Consider the following 18,181-nt stretch of genomic DNA (forward strand, 5'->3'; position numbering starts at 1 on the left):
TGGTGTTTTCAGAAGAAAGCTGTCAAGAGCCAGATGATGGGCATAGCTGTTCTTACCACTTGCACTGGCTTCTTGGTGTGTTTCTTTTTCACTCCTGCACCTCCCCACATTTCTGTCACTCCGGGCACTATCGTCATCTAATGCCCGACTAAATTGTTCTTTTGTAGAAATTCCTCCTGCTCCACTTTAATTCCCTTTTTACCTATTTTCACATGCTTTTAGATTAATTTGCTTCAAGCATTTTTGTGGCTCTTTCCACCTCCAATATGGGGTTGAGTCTTTGATACCTTGAAATAAATGTTTCTAAATTATGACTAATTTGTGCATTTGCTTACATAATTTGAATTGTATTCTGGTTTACCTGTGACACCAAGACATTCTCTCAGCTTTCATTATTTCTGAACTTTGTCTTTCTGGTTGTAAAATGGTGCTGTAAAATGTATGTATGTGTATTTTCATATACATCGGTTATGTTTTGATGTGACTTTTTCCTCCAATTCTTCCTCCAGGAAGTTCCTTCTGTTTTCCATAGAATGTAGGTTGTTATATGACTGACCTATGTTTTACAAAGACCTATCTCATCCGGCTTGTCCCACCTATAATAATCCTGCAGGGTTTTATGGACTACATGAATCTGACCTTGACAAAGTCTTCCACTTGCCCACCACAACCTTCATTGGGGGAAATGAATCTGCTCTGCCACTTCGGGAAATCATTCGCCGGCTGGAGGTAAGAAAATACATTTCACAGCCTCTCAAAATGAAATATACTTCCCAAGGACTTGTGTTAGCAATATTATACCAAGAGTAATTACTTTTATATTTTTTGAAATCTTAAAGGAAAAGGGGCTTTCCCCCCTAATTTGTAGGCTACAGATAGAAGCCCATGTTTCTAATCAGCCAGAGAAAGGAAGGGGGAGGAGGACTTGTTTTCAGATGCCCCCCCCCCCCCTCCAAAACCAAACTTACTGCCATCGAGTAGATTCTGCCTCGTAACGACCTGTAGGTAGCGTGGAACTCCCCTCGAGGGTTTTTCAGGCTGTGGACTTTGCATAGGACTAGAAAGCCTTGACTCTATTCCCAAGGAGCAGCAGAGCACCTAGTGGTTTTGAATGGACCTTTTGGTTAATAACCCAACTCGTAATTACTACTCCAACGGGACTCAGTTGTGTGATTTCTTGAAGAGTAATATTCCTTAAAGAAGAATATTACTTGAGCTAAGGATACTTTGCTCCAGGCATATACTGTTTCTCCAGACTATTAGTCTGTCTGCTCTCTCATTTTCTCTCTCCTCCTCCACTTTACTTGTCCTCCTACTTTGTCTATTTTTCTTTTACTTTGTAGCCTTTGTTAACATCAGCAGGCAGAAGACACGATGGTATATTGGAAAGGAATGTTGACTCTAGAAATAGGCTGTCTGAGTTCAAGCTCTTACTTACCTTGGACAAATTACTTACCTTTTCTGTACATCCACTTTTTTCATCTACACAAGAAAAGTTAACAAAAGAATCACTGGTTTTCTTTCCAAACTGCTACGGCCTAGGCAATATAGTAGAACTAAATCAGAGAGAATATTAAAAAGTACATAACCACTACACCACCTTATGACTGTAGGAGTTAAAATTTTCAACACAATTTTGGGTAATATAATTAAACTGTTAAAAAACCAAAACACCATTTTCAAGTGGGATTTCAACTTGATATTGCAACAGTTGTTCACTATTAGAAAACCTAAGTGTGACCTAGCATATAAATGAAAGAATATCATGTGATTATATTAGTTTATATAGAAAAGACAGTCAATGAAACTCAAATTTTTTCTTCACAAAAACAATAATATAGAAATAGAAGAGTGGTTCCTCGGCATAATAAAGGCCATATATTGCAAAACCAACAGAGAGAAACTGAAATCATTCTACTATCTTATTTAATAGCGTGCTGGAAATCTTACCCGGAACTATTAGACAAAAAAGAGAAATCAAAGACAGCCAAGTTGACAAAGAAAAAGCAAAGCTCTATTTTCAGGAAGTATGATCATGTAAATATATAGAAAACCCAAAAGACTCAATTTTAAATTGCTGGAACAAGTAGAAAAATTCGTTTGTTTTTGGTTTTTTTAGAAGGAGGAAGTCTTCCTTTATTAGTTTTTTCCCTGTTATCCAGCTATTTTTATTAAATCATTTTATTAGGGGCTCATTCAACTCTTATCACAATCCATACATCCATCCATTGTGTCAAGCACATTTGTACATTCATTGCCCTCATCATTATCAAAACATTTGCTGGCCACTTAAGCCCCTGGCATCAGATCCTCATTTTTCCCCCCTCCTCTCCGCTTCCTCTTGAACCCTTGATAATTTATAAATTTTGTCATATCTTGCCCTGTCCGTCGTCCCCCTTTACCCACTTCTCTGTTGTCCATCCCCCAGGGAGGAGGTCACATGTAGATCCTTGAAATCTGTTCCCCCTTTCCAACCCACCCTCCTCTACGCTCCCAGTATCGCCACTCTCACCACTGGTCTTGAAGGGATCATTTGCCCTGGATTCCCTGTGTTTCCAGTTCCTATCTGTACCAGTGTACATCCTCTGGTCTAACCAGACTTGCAAGGTAGAATTGGGATCATGATAGTGGGGGGGTGGAGGGTAGGAAGGAAGCATTTAGGAACTAGAGGAAAGCTGTATTTTTCATCGTTGATACATTGCACCCTGACTGGCTCGTCTCCTCCCCAAGACGCTTCTGTAAGGGATGTTCAGCGGCCTACAAATGGGCTTTGGGTCTCCACTCCGCACTCCCCCCTCATTCACTATAAGATTTTTTATTCTGATGATGCCTGGTCCCTTTGACACCTCGTGATCGCACAGGCTGGTGTGCTTCTTCCATGAAGAATTTGTTGCTTCTGAGTTAGATGGCCCCCTACCTTCAGGCCTTTAAGACCCCAGATGCTAGATCTTTTGATAGCTGGGCACCATCACCTTTCTTCACCACATTTGCTTATGCACTCATTTGTCTTCAGCGATCTTATCATGGAAGTGCGCACACAATGATAGGAATTTTTTGTTCTTTGATGCCTGATAACTGATCCCTTCTGCACCTCGTAATCACACAGGCTGGTGTACTTCTTTCATGTGGGCTTTGTTGCTTCTGAGCTAGTTGGCTGCTTGTTTACCTTTAAGACCCCAGACACTACATCTTTTGATAGCCGGGCACCGTCAGCTTTCTTCAGCACATTTACTTATTCACCTGCTTTGTCTTCAGCAGTTGTGTTGGGAAAGTGAGCATCATAGAATGCCAATTTAATAGAAGAAAGTATTCTTGCATTGAGGGAGTACTTGTGTGGAAGCCCAATGTCTTTCTGCTTCCTTAATACTAAACCTATAAATATATGCACATAGATCTATTTCCCCATCATCCAATGTAAATATATTTGCATATATACATGCCTTTATCTAGACCTTTATAAATGCCCTTTGCCTCCTAGCTCTTTCCTCTATTTCCTTTGACTTTCTTCCTGTCCCACTATCATGCTCAGTCCCCACCTGGGTTTCAGCAATTCCTCTTGGTTACATTACCCTTGATCATGCCCTATTCCTACCAAGCCTACCACATCCTCCTCCCAACCTATTTGGATCGCTTGTTGTTCCCTTGTCCCTGGGTTTGTTAACACCACTTCCTTTACCCCCACCCCCCTTCTCCCATGTCCCCCCGAACTGTCGTTCCCGTTGTTTTCTCCTCCAGATTGTTCATTCAGTCTATCTTATTTAGACAGACCTGCGGAGATAATAACATGCACAAAAACAAGACAGCAAAACCAAGCAACAATATACAACAAAACAACAACAACCAATGACAAAAAACAAAGCAAAACACAACAAGAAAGAAAAGCTTGTAGTTAGTTCAAGGACTGTTTGTTGGCCTTTAGGAGTGTTTTCCAGTCCAGTCTGTTGGGGCACCACGCCCTGGCCCCAAAGTCCCCCTTCACATTCCCTAGGGACCTCGCTCCTCCATTCCCTTGCTCTTCTGTTGCACCCCCTTAGTGTTGTGCCTCAGTGTGGCGGGATCAGATCAGGCACAGTTCCCACACTGTGTCTCCAGTATTGTGCTCTGTAGGGGTATGGGTCAGTGAGGGGCGTCATGTCTCATAGTGGGCAAATATGAAAATTTGGCAACATAAAAGGCTGTAAGTTTAACTTACAAAACTCAGTAGGATTTTTATATATATTAAGGAAGAGGATACCGAAAAGGAGATTAAGAAAACTATACCAATTATAATAACCACTCAAAAGATAAAATACTTAGGAATATGCCTAACCAAAATAAAAATAGAAGTATACAATGAAAACTAAAAAATACTTCTATGAGCCTATAAAAAGCCTGAAGAGACCTTTAACATAAGTGGAAGAATGTCCCATGATCTTAGACAGGAAGACTTAATATAATGAACATGTCAACATTAACTAAAAACACTCTATAAATTTCAAACAATTCTAATCCAAATCCCAACACAATTCTTCAAACTAATGGAAAAATTATTCAGCAACTGCATATGGAAAGAAACCCAAGATAAATAAAAACTAGTAAGAGAGGCAAAATTAGAGGCCTCTCACTCCCTAATTTTAAAACCTATTATACAACCACAGTAATAAAACTGCTTGGTGTTGGTACTTGTTTTGTAAACCGATGGATTAGAACAGAGAACCCAGAAATAACCAACCACCTACAGAACTCTCATTAAATGAGGAGGATGGCATAGTGTTTTCAACGAATGGGGCTGGGAATATTGGCTCTACACCTGCAAAAGAATGAAACAGGACCCATTCCACTCACCATGTACAAAAGGAAACTCGAGCTGGATTAAACACCAAAATATAAACCCTAAAATCATAAGAACTATCAATGAAAAAAATAGGGACAAACTAAAGGCGTAAATACACTACCAATATAAACACCCACACTACACAAGACGAGAGGAGTAGGACCTTTAAGGAAAAAGTAAGACATTTGTGCATATCAAAAGATTTGATCCAAAGAGAACCCACAGATTGTGGGACAGATTTTTTTTTTACTGTAGTGGATAAAGGGCTAATCTTGAAAATCTATAGAATCCTTAAGCACCTGAATAATAAAAATACAATGATCAGAGGACGTGAATAAATAATTGGCTAAAGATGACATCCTGGTACCCAGCAATCATGAAGAAATGCTCAAGTTCATTAGTTATCAAAGAAATACAAATTAATGATGAGTATCACACTAACTGACCCTGATAGCAAAATTTAAAAATAATAACAAATATTGGGAGGGGAGGGTGTGGAAAGATAAGAACACTTATACCCAGCTGATGAGATTACAGAATTGTACAGCCACTATGGAAAACCGTATTACCTTTTTAAATGCAGTTACACCCTGTGATTTCTGCTTGGCATATGCCCCAAAGAGATAAAGAACAAAATACAAATAGACGTATGCACTCACTATTTATCATAGCACTGTGTACAATGATAGAATGATGGAAACAGTCCAGAGTCCTGTCTGTAGAAACGGACAACTCTGGTAGATACCTGCGATGCAATACTGCATGCATCTCGGAAAAGGAATGATGAAATGCAAATACCTCCTGACATGGGAAAATTTGACATGCTCAGCAAAGTTAGGCAATCTCATAAAAGCCACAATGCATGAACACACACACACACACAATTTTTTTAACATTTAAAAAAACCCTTATGGGACAGGGTAGAACTAACACTGAATTTCTGAGACTGTTACATCTTTACAACAGTAGCATTAAACTCCTTCCTTCCCTCTCACAGTGACTCGTGCTTTTGAACTGCTGAAGTTAGCAGCCCAACGTGGAACCACTATGCCACCAGGGTTTACCACTGTTAGAAAAGAAGAAAGCTAAGGAAAAATGGTTTGGGACTAATAATTTTCTGAAATGACCCATAGACAGTGTACCATATTTTCTTGAGTGACTGTAACCTAAAAGTATGCATATGAAGAAGCCCGTCGGGGGAGATCGGGAAGAGGTCACACAGTGAGGCTGCAGCTTTCATCCTCAAAGCGTGGTGCACTGCCTCTCCCATGCTTGGCTACCAGCCCGAAGCTCCTTGAGTAGTCTTAAGACCTTTATTGACCTCACTGTGTGTCCATTGTAGATCATATTATGTCTTTTGCAGCTTAGTCAGCATCGGGCTCCCACAAAGTTCCCTCTTGGTCTGAGGCCAAAGAACTGAACAAAAAATTTTGAAGGGCAGCTGGAGAAGACAAAAGTTAAACTATTATGCTAAAATGTGCCAAGACCTAGATCTAGAAAGCAAAAAAAGGGGGAACTTACTCAGCATATTCTTGAAATGAAGGGGGAAAAATCACGCCTTCAGTTGTGTTACTGGAAGATTCCAAGGACAAGATATTGAATGAATGATGCAGGAAGCCCCAAAAGAAGGTGCAAGTTATTCAGAGTCAGTGTACTAATCTCATTCTCTGCACTGAGAGCATCAGCTACAAACAGCCTCCAAGAATGGATGGAATTCCAATTGATGAAATGTCTCACGCGCCGGGGAAAGCTTGCCTTTCTTGAGGAATTGTCGAGATCCCAGAGCTGGTGGTCTGCCCAAAGCGGAAGTTATTCTTTGGCTTGGACACTGAGGGAGGCCCAGCGTTCCTTATTCTTTGCCTCTTCGCCTGATTCTGTGCAGCTAGGTCCCTGACGAGAAGGTGCCTATTGCTGGCACCAGTTTTCTCCTTTAGGCGCCACCTGTGTCTGGGTGTCTTTTAAAAGAAAGCCATTTAATTGTGCCTCTCCTGCTTTCTAGGTGGATGACTGTTCTGCTTTATTTGTGTTCAAACCAAATCTGACTAAGGAGCCTCTTCACTTCTCTTTGTGAAATAGATGGCCTATTGTCAGCATATTGGAGTGGAGTTTATGTTTATCAATGACCTGGAGCAGTGCCAGTGGATCCGGCAGAAATTCGAGACTCCTGGAATCATGCAGTTCACAAATGAGGAGAAACGAACCCTGCTGGCCAGGCTTGTGCGGTCCACCAGGTACCTCTGGTCTCTTGGAGGCTGTCCAGCTGACCTTAACTCCCAAATCGCAACCTTCCCAGGGGAAAAAGTGGTCCTGGAAGTGCAAACCCTTCATCCTTGCAGCACGGCCTATTGTCCTGTGATGTGGCCTTATATCCTCCCCTCTTTGGACAGCGGGCTTTGGAGGTGGCATGCAGCTATTAAGTAAAGCCCTTTCATACCTAACTGCTGTCGCGTAGGATCCCTGCGAGGTGCGAACTGGCTCATATGCTAACAGAAACGTGCTTGCTTCCAGTCCCCCTGGCGGTGTCTCAGGAGAGTCACGAGGATCTCCTCCTTAGATGGGAGCCCCTGCGAACCGCCTGCCTGGGGTGCAGGTTCACTGACATACCTGGGGCCACCATGAGTCAGAATGGACTCAGTAGCAACTGAACTGGTTTTTTATTGTTTTGGTCCCTTTTAATGCTTTCTTCAAGATGTCGTGGGCTCTCCTTCCAGGTTTGAGGAGTTCCTTCAGCGGAAGTGGTCCTCTGAGAAGCGCTTTGGTTTGGAAGGCTGTGAGGTCTTGATCCCTGCCCTCAAGACCATCATTGACAAGTCGAGTGAGAACGGCGTTGACTACGTCATCATGGGGATGCCGCACAGGTAACTCTCCCGGGGGCTCTGCAGCAGCCAGCGCCCTTTTGCCTGGTCCTTACCAACTGGGTAAGAACTGCCTGCCTCTTTCTCTCACCATTGCTGTGATGGAGGAAAACCTGTTGTCTTTCCTGCCTTAACCCTGTGTAGCCTTTCATGCATTTAAGTCACTGGGTCATGGGGAGTAGCTGAGCCAATAGCCCTTCCATTTTAAATGCCAGCCTGTCTGATTGAAGGAGGACTCCCATTCTGGGGCGTGAGGATTGTCTGATTGTCCAGGGGTTCTGGCATCATCCTTGTGTTAGCATAGCCAGGATTCCAGCTGCAAGTTGCTTTTTCTCAGTTTGAGAGTCATCATACTCCAAGCCACCTGTTTTCGACAGTCGTTGTAGCCCGGGATTATATTGTTACGTAAACAAAACCACTTTTGTCAGGGACTACAGTAGAGGGGAGCGTGCTTGTCTAGGAGGAATGCCACTCTCCTTTATATGACCTCAGAAGTCAGGGGATCCGTGCACGGGAGGCCAGGTCCCTCTGCCCTGCCCTTCTGTAGCCTGTAGCAGCCCAGGTACCCAGGACCAGGGGCCCAGTGTCTTAGCAGCCCGGTACTCAGGTCACCTTGTGTTGCACACTGAAGTGGTGCCATGCACAGCGGGCAAGGGGAGCAATAGGAGGAAGGGTGGTGGCTGACTGTAGAACACTGGGTTGGGGTGGGGGCTCCCTGGGGCCAGCCCCCGAGAGTGCCCTGCAGGGACTCACCCACCCTCTGTGCCACAGAGGACGGCTGAATGTGCTCGCAAACGTCATCAGGAAGGAGCTGGAGCAGATCTTCTGTCAGTTTGATTCCAAGTTGGAGGCAGCTGATGAGGTGAGTCACCTGTGGCTTGGAGGGAGCTCCCCGCAGACTTCAACTCGGGTCCCTGTTTCCGTGCCTGCCGCAGTTTGATTGGACTGAGTGCATGAACATCCATGCCTGCACCAGACCTCCGTAGCTCCGTCCGTTTCTGGAGAAAAGACTTAGGAGGGCTGGAGCCTGGGAAACAAAGCCAGTGGCCAGGGAAGACCACTTGAGACTGTCGCGGTGGGGGAAGGGGACAGGTACTGTAAGACCTTGCCAAGAGGCAAGTAACTCCGTGTCTGGCTTAAAAACGTCTCTTTACCCGGGGCCAGGCTGTCCTGGACAGAAGACTTTGCTGATCTTGCAGGGAAGGGACACTGTTCCGAGAGTAAAAAATATAAAGAGTCTGTGGGAAGACCTACAGCATCCCTGTAGAAATTATTTGCATTTCGCTTGCCCACTATAGAAAGGCGTCGTTTATGCTTTCAGGGCTCGGGAGACGTGAAGTATCATCTGGGCATGTATCATCGGAGGATTAATCGTGTGACAGACAGAAACATCACTCTGTCCTTGGTGGCCAACCCTTCCCACCTCGAGGCTGCCGACCCGGTGGTGATGGGCAAAACCAAAGCTGAGCAGTTTTACTGTGGGGACACTGAAGGGAAGAAGGTAAGAGCTACTGGAGAAAGCATGTGAAAACAGCCTCCAGAGAGCTTGTTAGACCGAGTGGAACCCCAAGTAAGTCCTTGCAAGCCAACGATGGCATCCGCACTCATTGGCGATGGTGTGAAGACTGTTGGCATGTCTCGGATCAACTTTGGTAGAAAGTATTTATAAGTAGGATTCTTTTGCTGTTTTTTTTTTTTTAGGGGTTAGGGTTCGGGTTAGTGTAAGGGTTAGGGTTTAGGGTTAGGGTTCCTTTTGCTGTTATTTTTATTAAGTTGTAACCACCAAAAATAGGTAGTTAACTGTCTTACACAGATATTACTAATGAATAAAGAAGCATTGTTTATGCAAAAGAGGCAACAATTTTAGTAAGAGAACTTTCGATAAACTTGGAAATAGACATGCCAAGGTGACAAATCCGTGAGAAATTCTCATTGTTATCAGGGAAATAAGTTCAGGGTACTACTTATAAATGTAGGAAACAGACCCAAAGCTGTGGCTGTGCCTCATTCTGACATTAACTGTGTATGACGGTGGCCAGGCTGCTCTGTCTCTCCTGGCAGGATGAGACTGGCTCTTTCAAACTCTTTCAAAATCCTTTTCAGGATTTATTTTTTAAATAAATATTGGTTGGCCAGCCAGTTGGTGGCAGTTATCCTCAATTTATTGTAACCATTACCACGTACTTAACCTCAAGATGACCACTGTCCCAATTGATTATTCTTATTAGTTAAGACCTAAAACCAAGCGATTGAAAATGATACATTTGCTAAGGGTCTACCATGTGCACCCGAGGAGTAAGTAGCATGATCTTGCCCCTCAAGAAGGCTCAAGTCAGGTTCATATGTGAAGAAGCTAATAGAACATACACAACGTAATATAAAAACCTCTCAGTTAGCCAGTAAAGAACTTCAGCATAGGGATGTATAGGTGTGGGTTTGGAAAGGGGAGGAATACATGGACTCTGAACCTCTTTCCAAAGGAGAAGAACGCTCTCATTTCTTGAGAAGAGAGAGACATGGTAAGACATAGGTGAGTCAGATGGGAAGAATACTCTGTGAAGATGAAAGACAGGAGCAAAGGTAAAGAAGGGCGAGTTGGGCAGAGCAGGCAGAGATCAGCTTCCCCCAAAAGGAGAGTAAGGCCGGCTCAGGAGGAAAAGTCAAGGATCTTTGGTGGCGTAGTGATTGCAAGTTGGGCTGTGATCCGAAATGCCCACAGCTCAAAACCAGCAGCCGCCCCTCGGGAGAAAGACTGGGCTTTCTACTCCCATAAGGAGTACATCTCGTGCTCGCTGTGGCAGCTCATAGACTAAAAAAGAGTGACAGCCTTAGAAACTCACAGGGGCGGTTCTACCCCTCCCTTGAGGGTCACCAGGAGTGGGCATTGACATGAGGGCAGTGAGCTTGGTTTTTTGGAGGAGAAAGTCAGGTTTAGTTTAGAAGTGAAGTCAAGTGTTAATATACTTCGTTCTTTAATTAAAAATAGCTCTTCTAGTGTTATTAGAGAATGGAGATAATGTCAGAGGCTAAAGGGAGTGTGCACTCGGGAGATGGACTTAAGAATGCAAGGAAAATAAGCATCTGAAGGGTGTGCGCTGCAAAGAAAGTGGCTCTGACAAAGGATGCAGCCTCACACAGCTGTGTGCACTCAGACCTTCCCATGGAAGCTCATGGCCCGTCAGGTTAAAGGCGGAGATAGGCAGACAGGGAGCAAAGGGAGATGGTTAGGAGAGGCTGGGGAAGGGGATACTAGAGTTCTTTTGCTCTTCTGCAACTATCTTCTATATATGAAACTGCTTCAAGCAATTGCTTTCGAAAGCACATGAATTTAATTTCACTCTTTGTCTTGTGGGCTTTGACAGTGAGGACGTCTCTCTGTGTGTCTTCAGGTCATGTCCATTCTTCTGCATGGAGATGCTGCATTTGCTGGCCAGGGCATTGTGTATGAGACTTTCCACCTGAGTGACCTGCCATCCTATACCACACATGGCACTGTGCACGTGGTTGTCAACAACCAGGTAACTTCAAGGCTCACGTGGACAGCCCTCCTGGGGCCGTCTTTGCAGTGGGGAGGGCACGGGAAATGTTCTTCGCGTTTCCCATTGCGTTTGAATATCTTATATGTTCTCTTGATGATTCTGTAATCACATCACTGTTACTTACCATTGGTATCTCTTCATTATGTAGAATTATTCCTTTCAAATTAAAAAATGTATTATAAAAATTAATGAAGAAATTTCCAAAGCTAATAAGGAATGTAGCAAAATTGCAAAGTACAAGATAAACAAAAATCAGTTGGGTTTCTATATAACAGCAGTGAGAAATCTGAAATGAAAGTTAGGGATGTAATAGCATCTAAGCAAAAAAAAAATTGAGGAATAAATCTAACCAGGTAAAGTATGAAACACTGCTCAAAAGAGATTAAAGAACATTTAAATAAATGGAAGATTTTCCATGTGTATGGATTTGGATAACTTTCATTGTGAGATGTCATTACTGAAAGCGATTTGGATATTCAATACAGTCCTGGTAGAATCCCAACAGTCTCTTCACAGAAATAGAAAAGCCAATCCTTAACTTTATATGGAATAGCGAAAAACCTCAAACAGCTAAAACAATGTTGGAGGGAAGGAAGGTGAGGGGGTCGAACTTCGTTCAAAGAACTCTTTATATGTTCATTGTAGCACTATTCACAATAACCAAAAGGTAGAAACAACATAAATGCCCATCCACAAATGAATGGATATACAAAGGGTACAATGGAACATTAGTCAGTTGGATATGAGTTGTAGTACATGTGACAGTGTGGGTGGAGCTATCAGACAATGCTGCTTGAAGTAAGTCGATCATAACAGGACACACTATATGACCTCACTTTGAAAAAAAGATAAATAAGTGAAGCCAAATGTATACAGAAAAAAATGTTTAGTAGTTACCAAGGGACAGCAGGGAGGAAGATAGTAGTGATAGGAAGTCACGTTGATTCAGGGTAACATTATACAGCCAATTACTGTCAATAAGTTGTACATTTGGAAAATGTGTGATAGATTGCCACAGCCAAAAAAAGAGTGCTTGCTTATGCATAACCAGACACCTCATGCAGTTTGACTCCTTGGCTTGCAGTCATGGTTCCATGAAACTCCCGTTCACTTGGTAACATGTTTACGGAGCCCTGGTGGTGCGGTGGGTTTTGCATTGGGCTGCTCACCAACTCCCCAAGAGGAAGAAGAGGCAGTCTGCTGTGCAGCCCTGGAAATCCCATGGGGCAGTTCTGCCCTGTCCTTACAGTGTGGCTGTGAGTTGGAAGAGACTCAGCAGGGGCTGGGTAATAGCACGTTGCGGACCTCTGTTCCACCTCCAAGTTTACTGTGTAGCATCTAGGGTCTGAAAACGCTCACAAGCTGCCGTCCTAAGAATAATTAGTCTCAGTTCAAGACGAAGTTGAGTCAGGAATGGGAGGAGAGTCTGATGGAATACGTGGCTAACCGCTGTCATCAGCACCTCCTTTGCTCCTGCCACAACTGGATGGCACATGGCTACCACTAAAGGACCCGTGCATGAGGGTCTATAGAAAATGCCGACCAAAAGATACATGCAGATCCGAATTTCAAGTCCTCACAAACTCTGAACTTTCAGACACCATGTAGCCTGGATGACCCCTGAGAAGAGCTGCCCTGGGATAATCTTTAAACAACAACAAAATCCCCTGAAGTCATGTTAAATCTGAACAATAAGCATGGTGAAAGGATACAACCTGATGCACAGTGAAGTGTTGGGATTGCCATTCTCTTCATTGTACTCCCAGTTGGTTATGATCCACACAGCTGAACACCTTTGCACAGTCATACAACTCAAGGAAACGTCTTTCTGTTATTCTCTACTTTCAGTGAAGATCCCAGCTGACATCCTGCTGCCACCATACATAGTTGTATTGGATTACCTTTAATACATTGCCTTTAACATGTTGGACAGGTTCAAGTTACTCATAATTTTGGCGAGGATTCTGGTGTATGTTCAGGAAGGGTACTGGTGTGTAGTTCTTGTCATCTCTGTCAGATTATGATACCAGGGCAATGTTAAATTGGTTATAAAATGTTTCCTGTTCTCCTCCTTTCCCTCTTTTCATTGTAATTCTTGGTGAAAACGTGTACAAGGTCAACATTTTAGATACCATATATACTCGAGCATAAATAAGCTGACCCGAATATCAGCCGAGGCACCCAATTTTACCACAAAACTGCATTAAAATGTGCTGGGAAACTCGGCTTATACACGAGTATCCACGGTATGTACAGTTCAGTGGCACCGACTTCCGTTCCTCGAGTTGTGCGACCACCCCGGCGATCCTTTCCCAGATTACTTCACCACTGAGACCATCATCTCATTGCCCCTTAAGCTGCTCACCTCGCCTTTCAAGTTGCTATCGATTTGAGAACTATAGTTAATTCCTTAAGAGTTGCTCAAGGAAAACATTCTGTACTAATTAAAGCTAAACTGTTCAATGGACCTCAAGATGACCACGGGGGGATCGTTTCAGCTTCAGGGTTAAGGATTATCTCAGGGCAGTAGTTTGAGAAGGCCGGCCGGAAAGTCTAGATTCCCTGACAGGTTCCTCCCCGATCTCGACCCCCTTGCGTCACTGGTCCAGGTGAATGAAACCAATTGTATGTTAGAAGGAAGATGGGCTGTGTGCTCCTAACAAGATGTACCGTTTTGGAAACCATTAGGGAGCCGCTGTCTTTATAGGGTCGCTGTGAATTCGCTTTGTGGCAGTGGGTTTTTTTTTGTGGCGTGGTTATACCTTGGGTGGCCATTCCCGAGCCTTTATGGCTCCAGGCACTATGTCACAGGCTAGGAGGTAAAACAGAAACCCTAGGAACAATATTAGCCCAATTGATTAGATTGTCCCAAAAAATGTAACTAATACACACACAACCAATCCCATGTGGTATTTTGTCGTACATAAACAGCACCAGCATTGTTGTAAACATAATAAAACCAAAACCAGACACACTGCCCTCCAGTTGATGCCCACTCAGAGTGACCCGATAGGACAGTAGAACTGCCCCAGTGGGTTTCTCTAACTCTTTACAGGAGTAGAGTGGTTTCAAACTGCTGACCTTGTAGTTAGCCCAGTGCATAACCACTTCACCATCAGAGCTCCTTTAGAAACACATGTTTCCGTGTGTGTGTGTCCCCGACCAAAGCCCCTGCTGCTGAGTCAGTTCCAACTCATAGCGACCACATAGGACAGGACAGAGTAGTATTGTCCATAGGGTTCTTGAGATGAAATATTCATGAGAACAGACTCAAAAAAAAACTAACTTGCTGCCATCAAGTTGATGTCGGCTCATGGTGAACCTGCAGGACAGAGAAGAACTGCCCTATGGGTTTCCGAGACGGAGTCTTTACGGGCTCAGAAAGCCCCATCCTTCACCGATGGAGCTGCTGGTGGTTTCAAACTGTTGACCTTGCAGTTAGCAGCCCCATGTTTACCCAACACACTATCTGGGTGCCTTACATCTGTCTGCCCACAGTGTTTGCTAAGTCAGCCTTTCTCAGTAGATGGCTTTGTGACACCAATTTTATTAATCGTGTCCTTTTCTTTTTCCCAGGGGACGTGTATCAATTTAATATTTCCTCTGTAAATATTTAGTAAATTTCACTGTAGGAGGGTTTTTTGTTGTTCACTGTCTTTAGTTTTCTGAAGTTGTGTTGTCTTACCAAAAATTTAACTCATGTCTCCTACCTCCCCCACTCCCCTAGTTCTAAACACTCATCAATCTACGTGCTGTCTCTATGGATTCGCCTATTCTAGACATGGCATGTTAATGGATTGCTGTAATATATGTACTTTATAGTGGCTTCTTTCACTTAGCATATTGTTTTCTAGTTTCATCTGTGTTGTTGCACGTAGTAGGACTCCTTTCCTTTTTATTTCTCTATAATGTGCATATACAATATTTCATTTTTCCATTAATTAATGGACATTTACTTCTTTTGATGCCTATGGAGTCCTTTAATACTGCATTTTGAGGTTTGAATTGAAATTTCATGGTGCAGTTTTTCTGGCCATTTTATTCCCAGTGCAATTTTCAATTTTTATAAAACTTTTTCATAGTAAGCCCCTGTGCTTGTCATGTGTTCTTTGAGAAATTCTTATTCAGACTGCCCCTTTAGTATACCTCACGAAAACCAACCACCATAATCTCTGAGCTGACCTCTGCCTTGAATTTCATTGGCCCAGCAGATCTTCTCAAAAGATAGTGCTTGGATTGGACCTTTCTCTAAGCATTTGAACGCGTATAGGTTACATCACTGAAGGCACCTCTGCAGCCATGTCTAAGCTCTCCGTGTGGAATGAGCCTGGGTCCAGAGCCCCCAGAGCAGTGCTTTCCTTGTCCTCGCTCAGGCACGGACACATGCTTTCACAGTATGTACATGGTATTTGGTAGGATCCACACGTTATTTGTAGGATAATAGGAATTTTTACGTGTGGTGTTTCTGAATTCTTTGGTTAAACATACATGAATTCAGTTATGAGGATCGGAGAAATGAAAAATGAGAAAGAGAAACCGGAAAAACCATTTGAGAGTTATTTAGCATTGTCTCCAGACTCTCGGTCCCTAATATTTCCATATGTGTTGAATAAGTGTCGGATGCCTCCCTGTCGCTAGTGCTCCGACCAAGCATACCCGTGCCGGCACTTGACCTCGTCTGTGGCCAGGTGCAGTCGTCTGCTTGGTGAGAACTCTCATTCTTCTTGCAGATTGGCTTTACCACCGACCCCCGGATGGCCCGGTCCTCTCCCTATCCCACAGACGTTGCCCGTGTCGTGAATGCCCCCATTTTCCATGTGAACTCGGATGACCCTGAAGCAGTGATGTACGTGTGCAATGTGGCAGCCGAGTGGAGGAGCACCTTCCACAAGGATGTGGTCGTTGACTTGGTGAGTGTCCCTGGAACCCTTTCAGAACCAGACATCACCAACCTGAGCGCCGGAGAGGTGATGCAGGAACTCAGTTTCTCCAGTCCCAGGTCTCATACCCAGGGTCGCTGTGAGTCAGCTTCAGCTCGATGGCAGTGCAGTGGGTCTCATCCAGATTCGCCTTTAAACCCTAACGCCATGAGTGCCCTGTAACTCCAGGGAGTATGCAAACACACGAGGCGTGTTTTGCTTCATGGCAACCGAGCTGTGCAGGTGAAGGCGATTACTGAGCTAGTTAGTCCCATCAATTGAACATGGAATTATATTCCTGAATTTCATTTTACCTCACTTGATAGTCAAACCAAATCTAGTTTGTAAAGGGGAAAGAGGCAGAGCACACGAGAGACGTGTTGACTGCCGCATTAGGAGAAGGCATGAAATAGACCCTCATGTTCCTGGGCCCCAGCCTGGCAGGCTGTTCTCCCTGATGGCTTTGCTTCCTGAGGAACTGGGGCTCTGCTCCCCTAATCCTGGCTTCCCCCGCGTGACTAGGTTTGTTACCGGCGCAATGGCCACAACGAGATGGACGAGCCCATGTTCACACAGCCACTCATGTACAAGCAGATCCGCAAACAGAAGCCCGTCCTGCAGAAGTACGCCGAGGCGCTTGTGTCCCAGGGCGTGGTCAATCAACCGGAGTATGAGGTGCAGTCCCCCCAGCTTTGACGTCATAGACCTGTTCATGTTGGAAGGGCGTAGGATAGGGAGGTTATAGTGTAATTCTGGCTTTGCAGAATTATTAGACGCCCGGGGAAAACATGGGAATGTTAACAATGATCGATCACATTTGGAAGTGTGGCAAGAGACAGGTCACAGCAGCCTTGTGAAGGTGGGGCCAGTCTGGTCGGGTTGGAGATGCGGCGGGGCAGTGGCTCCAAATCATATGAAAGCTCCCACTTAGTAAAGCTCCTGGGAGTGATGAACCTGACGGTTTGGGGAGTTGAACTGTTGAATTACAAGGACTTCTGCGGCGGTGCTTTTGTCAGGTTATGGGGGCTGTAGGGGTGGGTTGCGTTGTTTATGAAGCAGCCATGCCAGAGTGTATGAATCAGGTGGCAGAAGTTAGCGCAGAGGCTTGGCAGGCAGCACTGCCTAGGCCATTTCCTCGGGGGCTGTGCTAGGAATTTGAACTGGACCCGGATGATCGGGGTGACGAGAACAGTTTTGAACCTTGAGGAGGAGTCTCAGCCAGTGGACGTGGACGTGGAGGTGAAAGCAATGGCAGGGGGTGCTCGTCTGGGCATGCTGCAGCGGTGCTGCCAGGAGACTGCAGGCGTGGGCGGCAGTGTCTTGAGAGCCCGTGTTCTGTCATGGCTTTCCAGGAAGAGATCTCCAAGTATGACAAGATTTGTGAGGAGGCCTTTGCCAGGTCCAAAGACGAGAAGATCTTGCACATCAAGCACTGGCTGGACTCGCCCTGGCCTGGTGAGTCAGAGGAGGACACGGGGAAGTTCCTGCCAGAACTTGCTGCTTGTGGAGGGGCCCAGACTCCTCTGGGAACTGATGTACCCCCGGCCCCTCTCCCAGAGGATGGCGACCACGCTCGCTCTCCTCCTGTCACAATGCCGTGCAGTCAAGTCCAGACCCTGGGCCGGTGGATGGTGACCCCTGTGGGAGTCTAACGACCCTTTCACAGGGATCATCCAACTCATAACAGTAGCAAAATGACAGTTATGATGTAGCAATGAGAAGAATTTTATTGTTGGGGGGTCACCACAACAGGAGGGTGGCAGCATGAGGAGGCTTGAGAACCACTGCCCGAGGCCAGGGGGAAATACTCCCCGGGCCTGTGGGAAGGCTTCCTCCGGCACTGCCCCAGGCAGTGTCTAGTCAGCGCCCTCAACTTCGTTTTTCTCTTCCAGGTTTCTTCACCCTGGACGGGCAGCCACGGAGCATGTCTTGCCCTTCCACGGGTTTATCAGAAGATATTCTGATGCACATTGGGAGTGTGGCCAGCTCTGTACCTGTGGAGAACTTCACCATTCATGGAGGTAGTAACACCTGTGACCATTGGCGGTAGAACTC

The 18,181-nt window shown here is 44.8% G+C and overlaps 1 protein-coding gene across 2 annotated transcripts in view; it reads left to right on the plus strand.

Moving 5' to 3' along the window:
* OGDH (oxoglutarate dehydrogenase) overlaps window positions 1-18,181 on the plus strand; it is an 89,918-nt gene that overhangs the window by 65,480 nt on the left and 6,257 nt on the right. For both annotated transcript variants that reach the window (XM_075558109.1, XM_075558107.1), the window contains exons 5-14: window positions 614-729; window positions 6,890-7,044; window positions 7,525-7,671; window positions 8,440-8,530; window positions 8,990-9,169; window positions 11,058-11,186; window positions 15,938-16,117; window positions 16,649-16,801; window positions 17,479-17,581; window positions 18,019-18,147. In XM_075558109.1, coding sequence (XP_075414224.1) covers window positions 614-729; window positions 6,890-7,044; window positions 7,525-7,671; window positions 8,440-8,530; window positions 8,990-9,169; window positions 11,058-11,186; window positions 15,938-16,117; window positions 16,649-16,801; window positions 17,479-17,581; window positions 18,019-18,147 — 1,383 coding nt within the window. The remainder of the gene's footprint in view (window positions 1-613; window positions 730-6,889; window positions 7,045-7,524; window positions 7,672-8,439; window positions 8,531-8,989; window positions 9,170-11,057; window positions 11,187-15,937; window positions 16,118-16,648; window positions 16,802-17,478; window positions 17,582-18,018; window positions 18,148-18,181) is intronic.

Source organism: Tenrec ecaudatus, chromosome 9, assembly GCF_050624435.1.
Source record: "Tenrec ecaudatus isolate mTenEca1 chromosome 9, mTenEca1.hap1, whole genome shotgun sequence".
In the NCBI taxonomy this organism is placed as follows: Eukaryota; Metazoa; Chordata; class Mammalia; order Afrosoricida; family Tenrecidae; genus Tenrec; species Tenrec ecaudatus.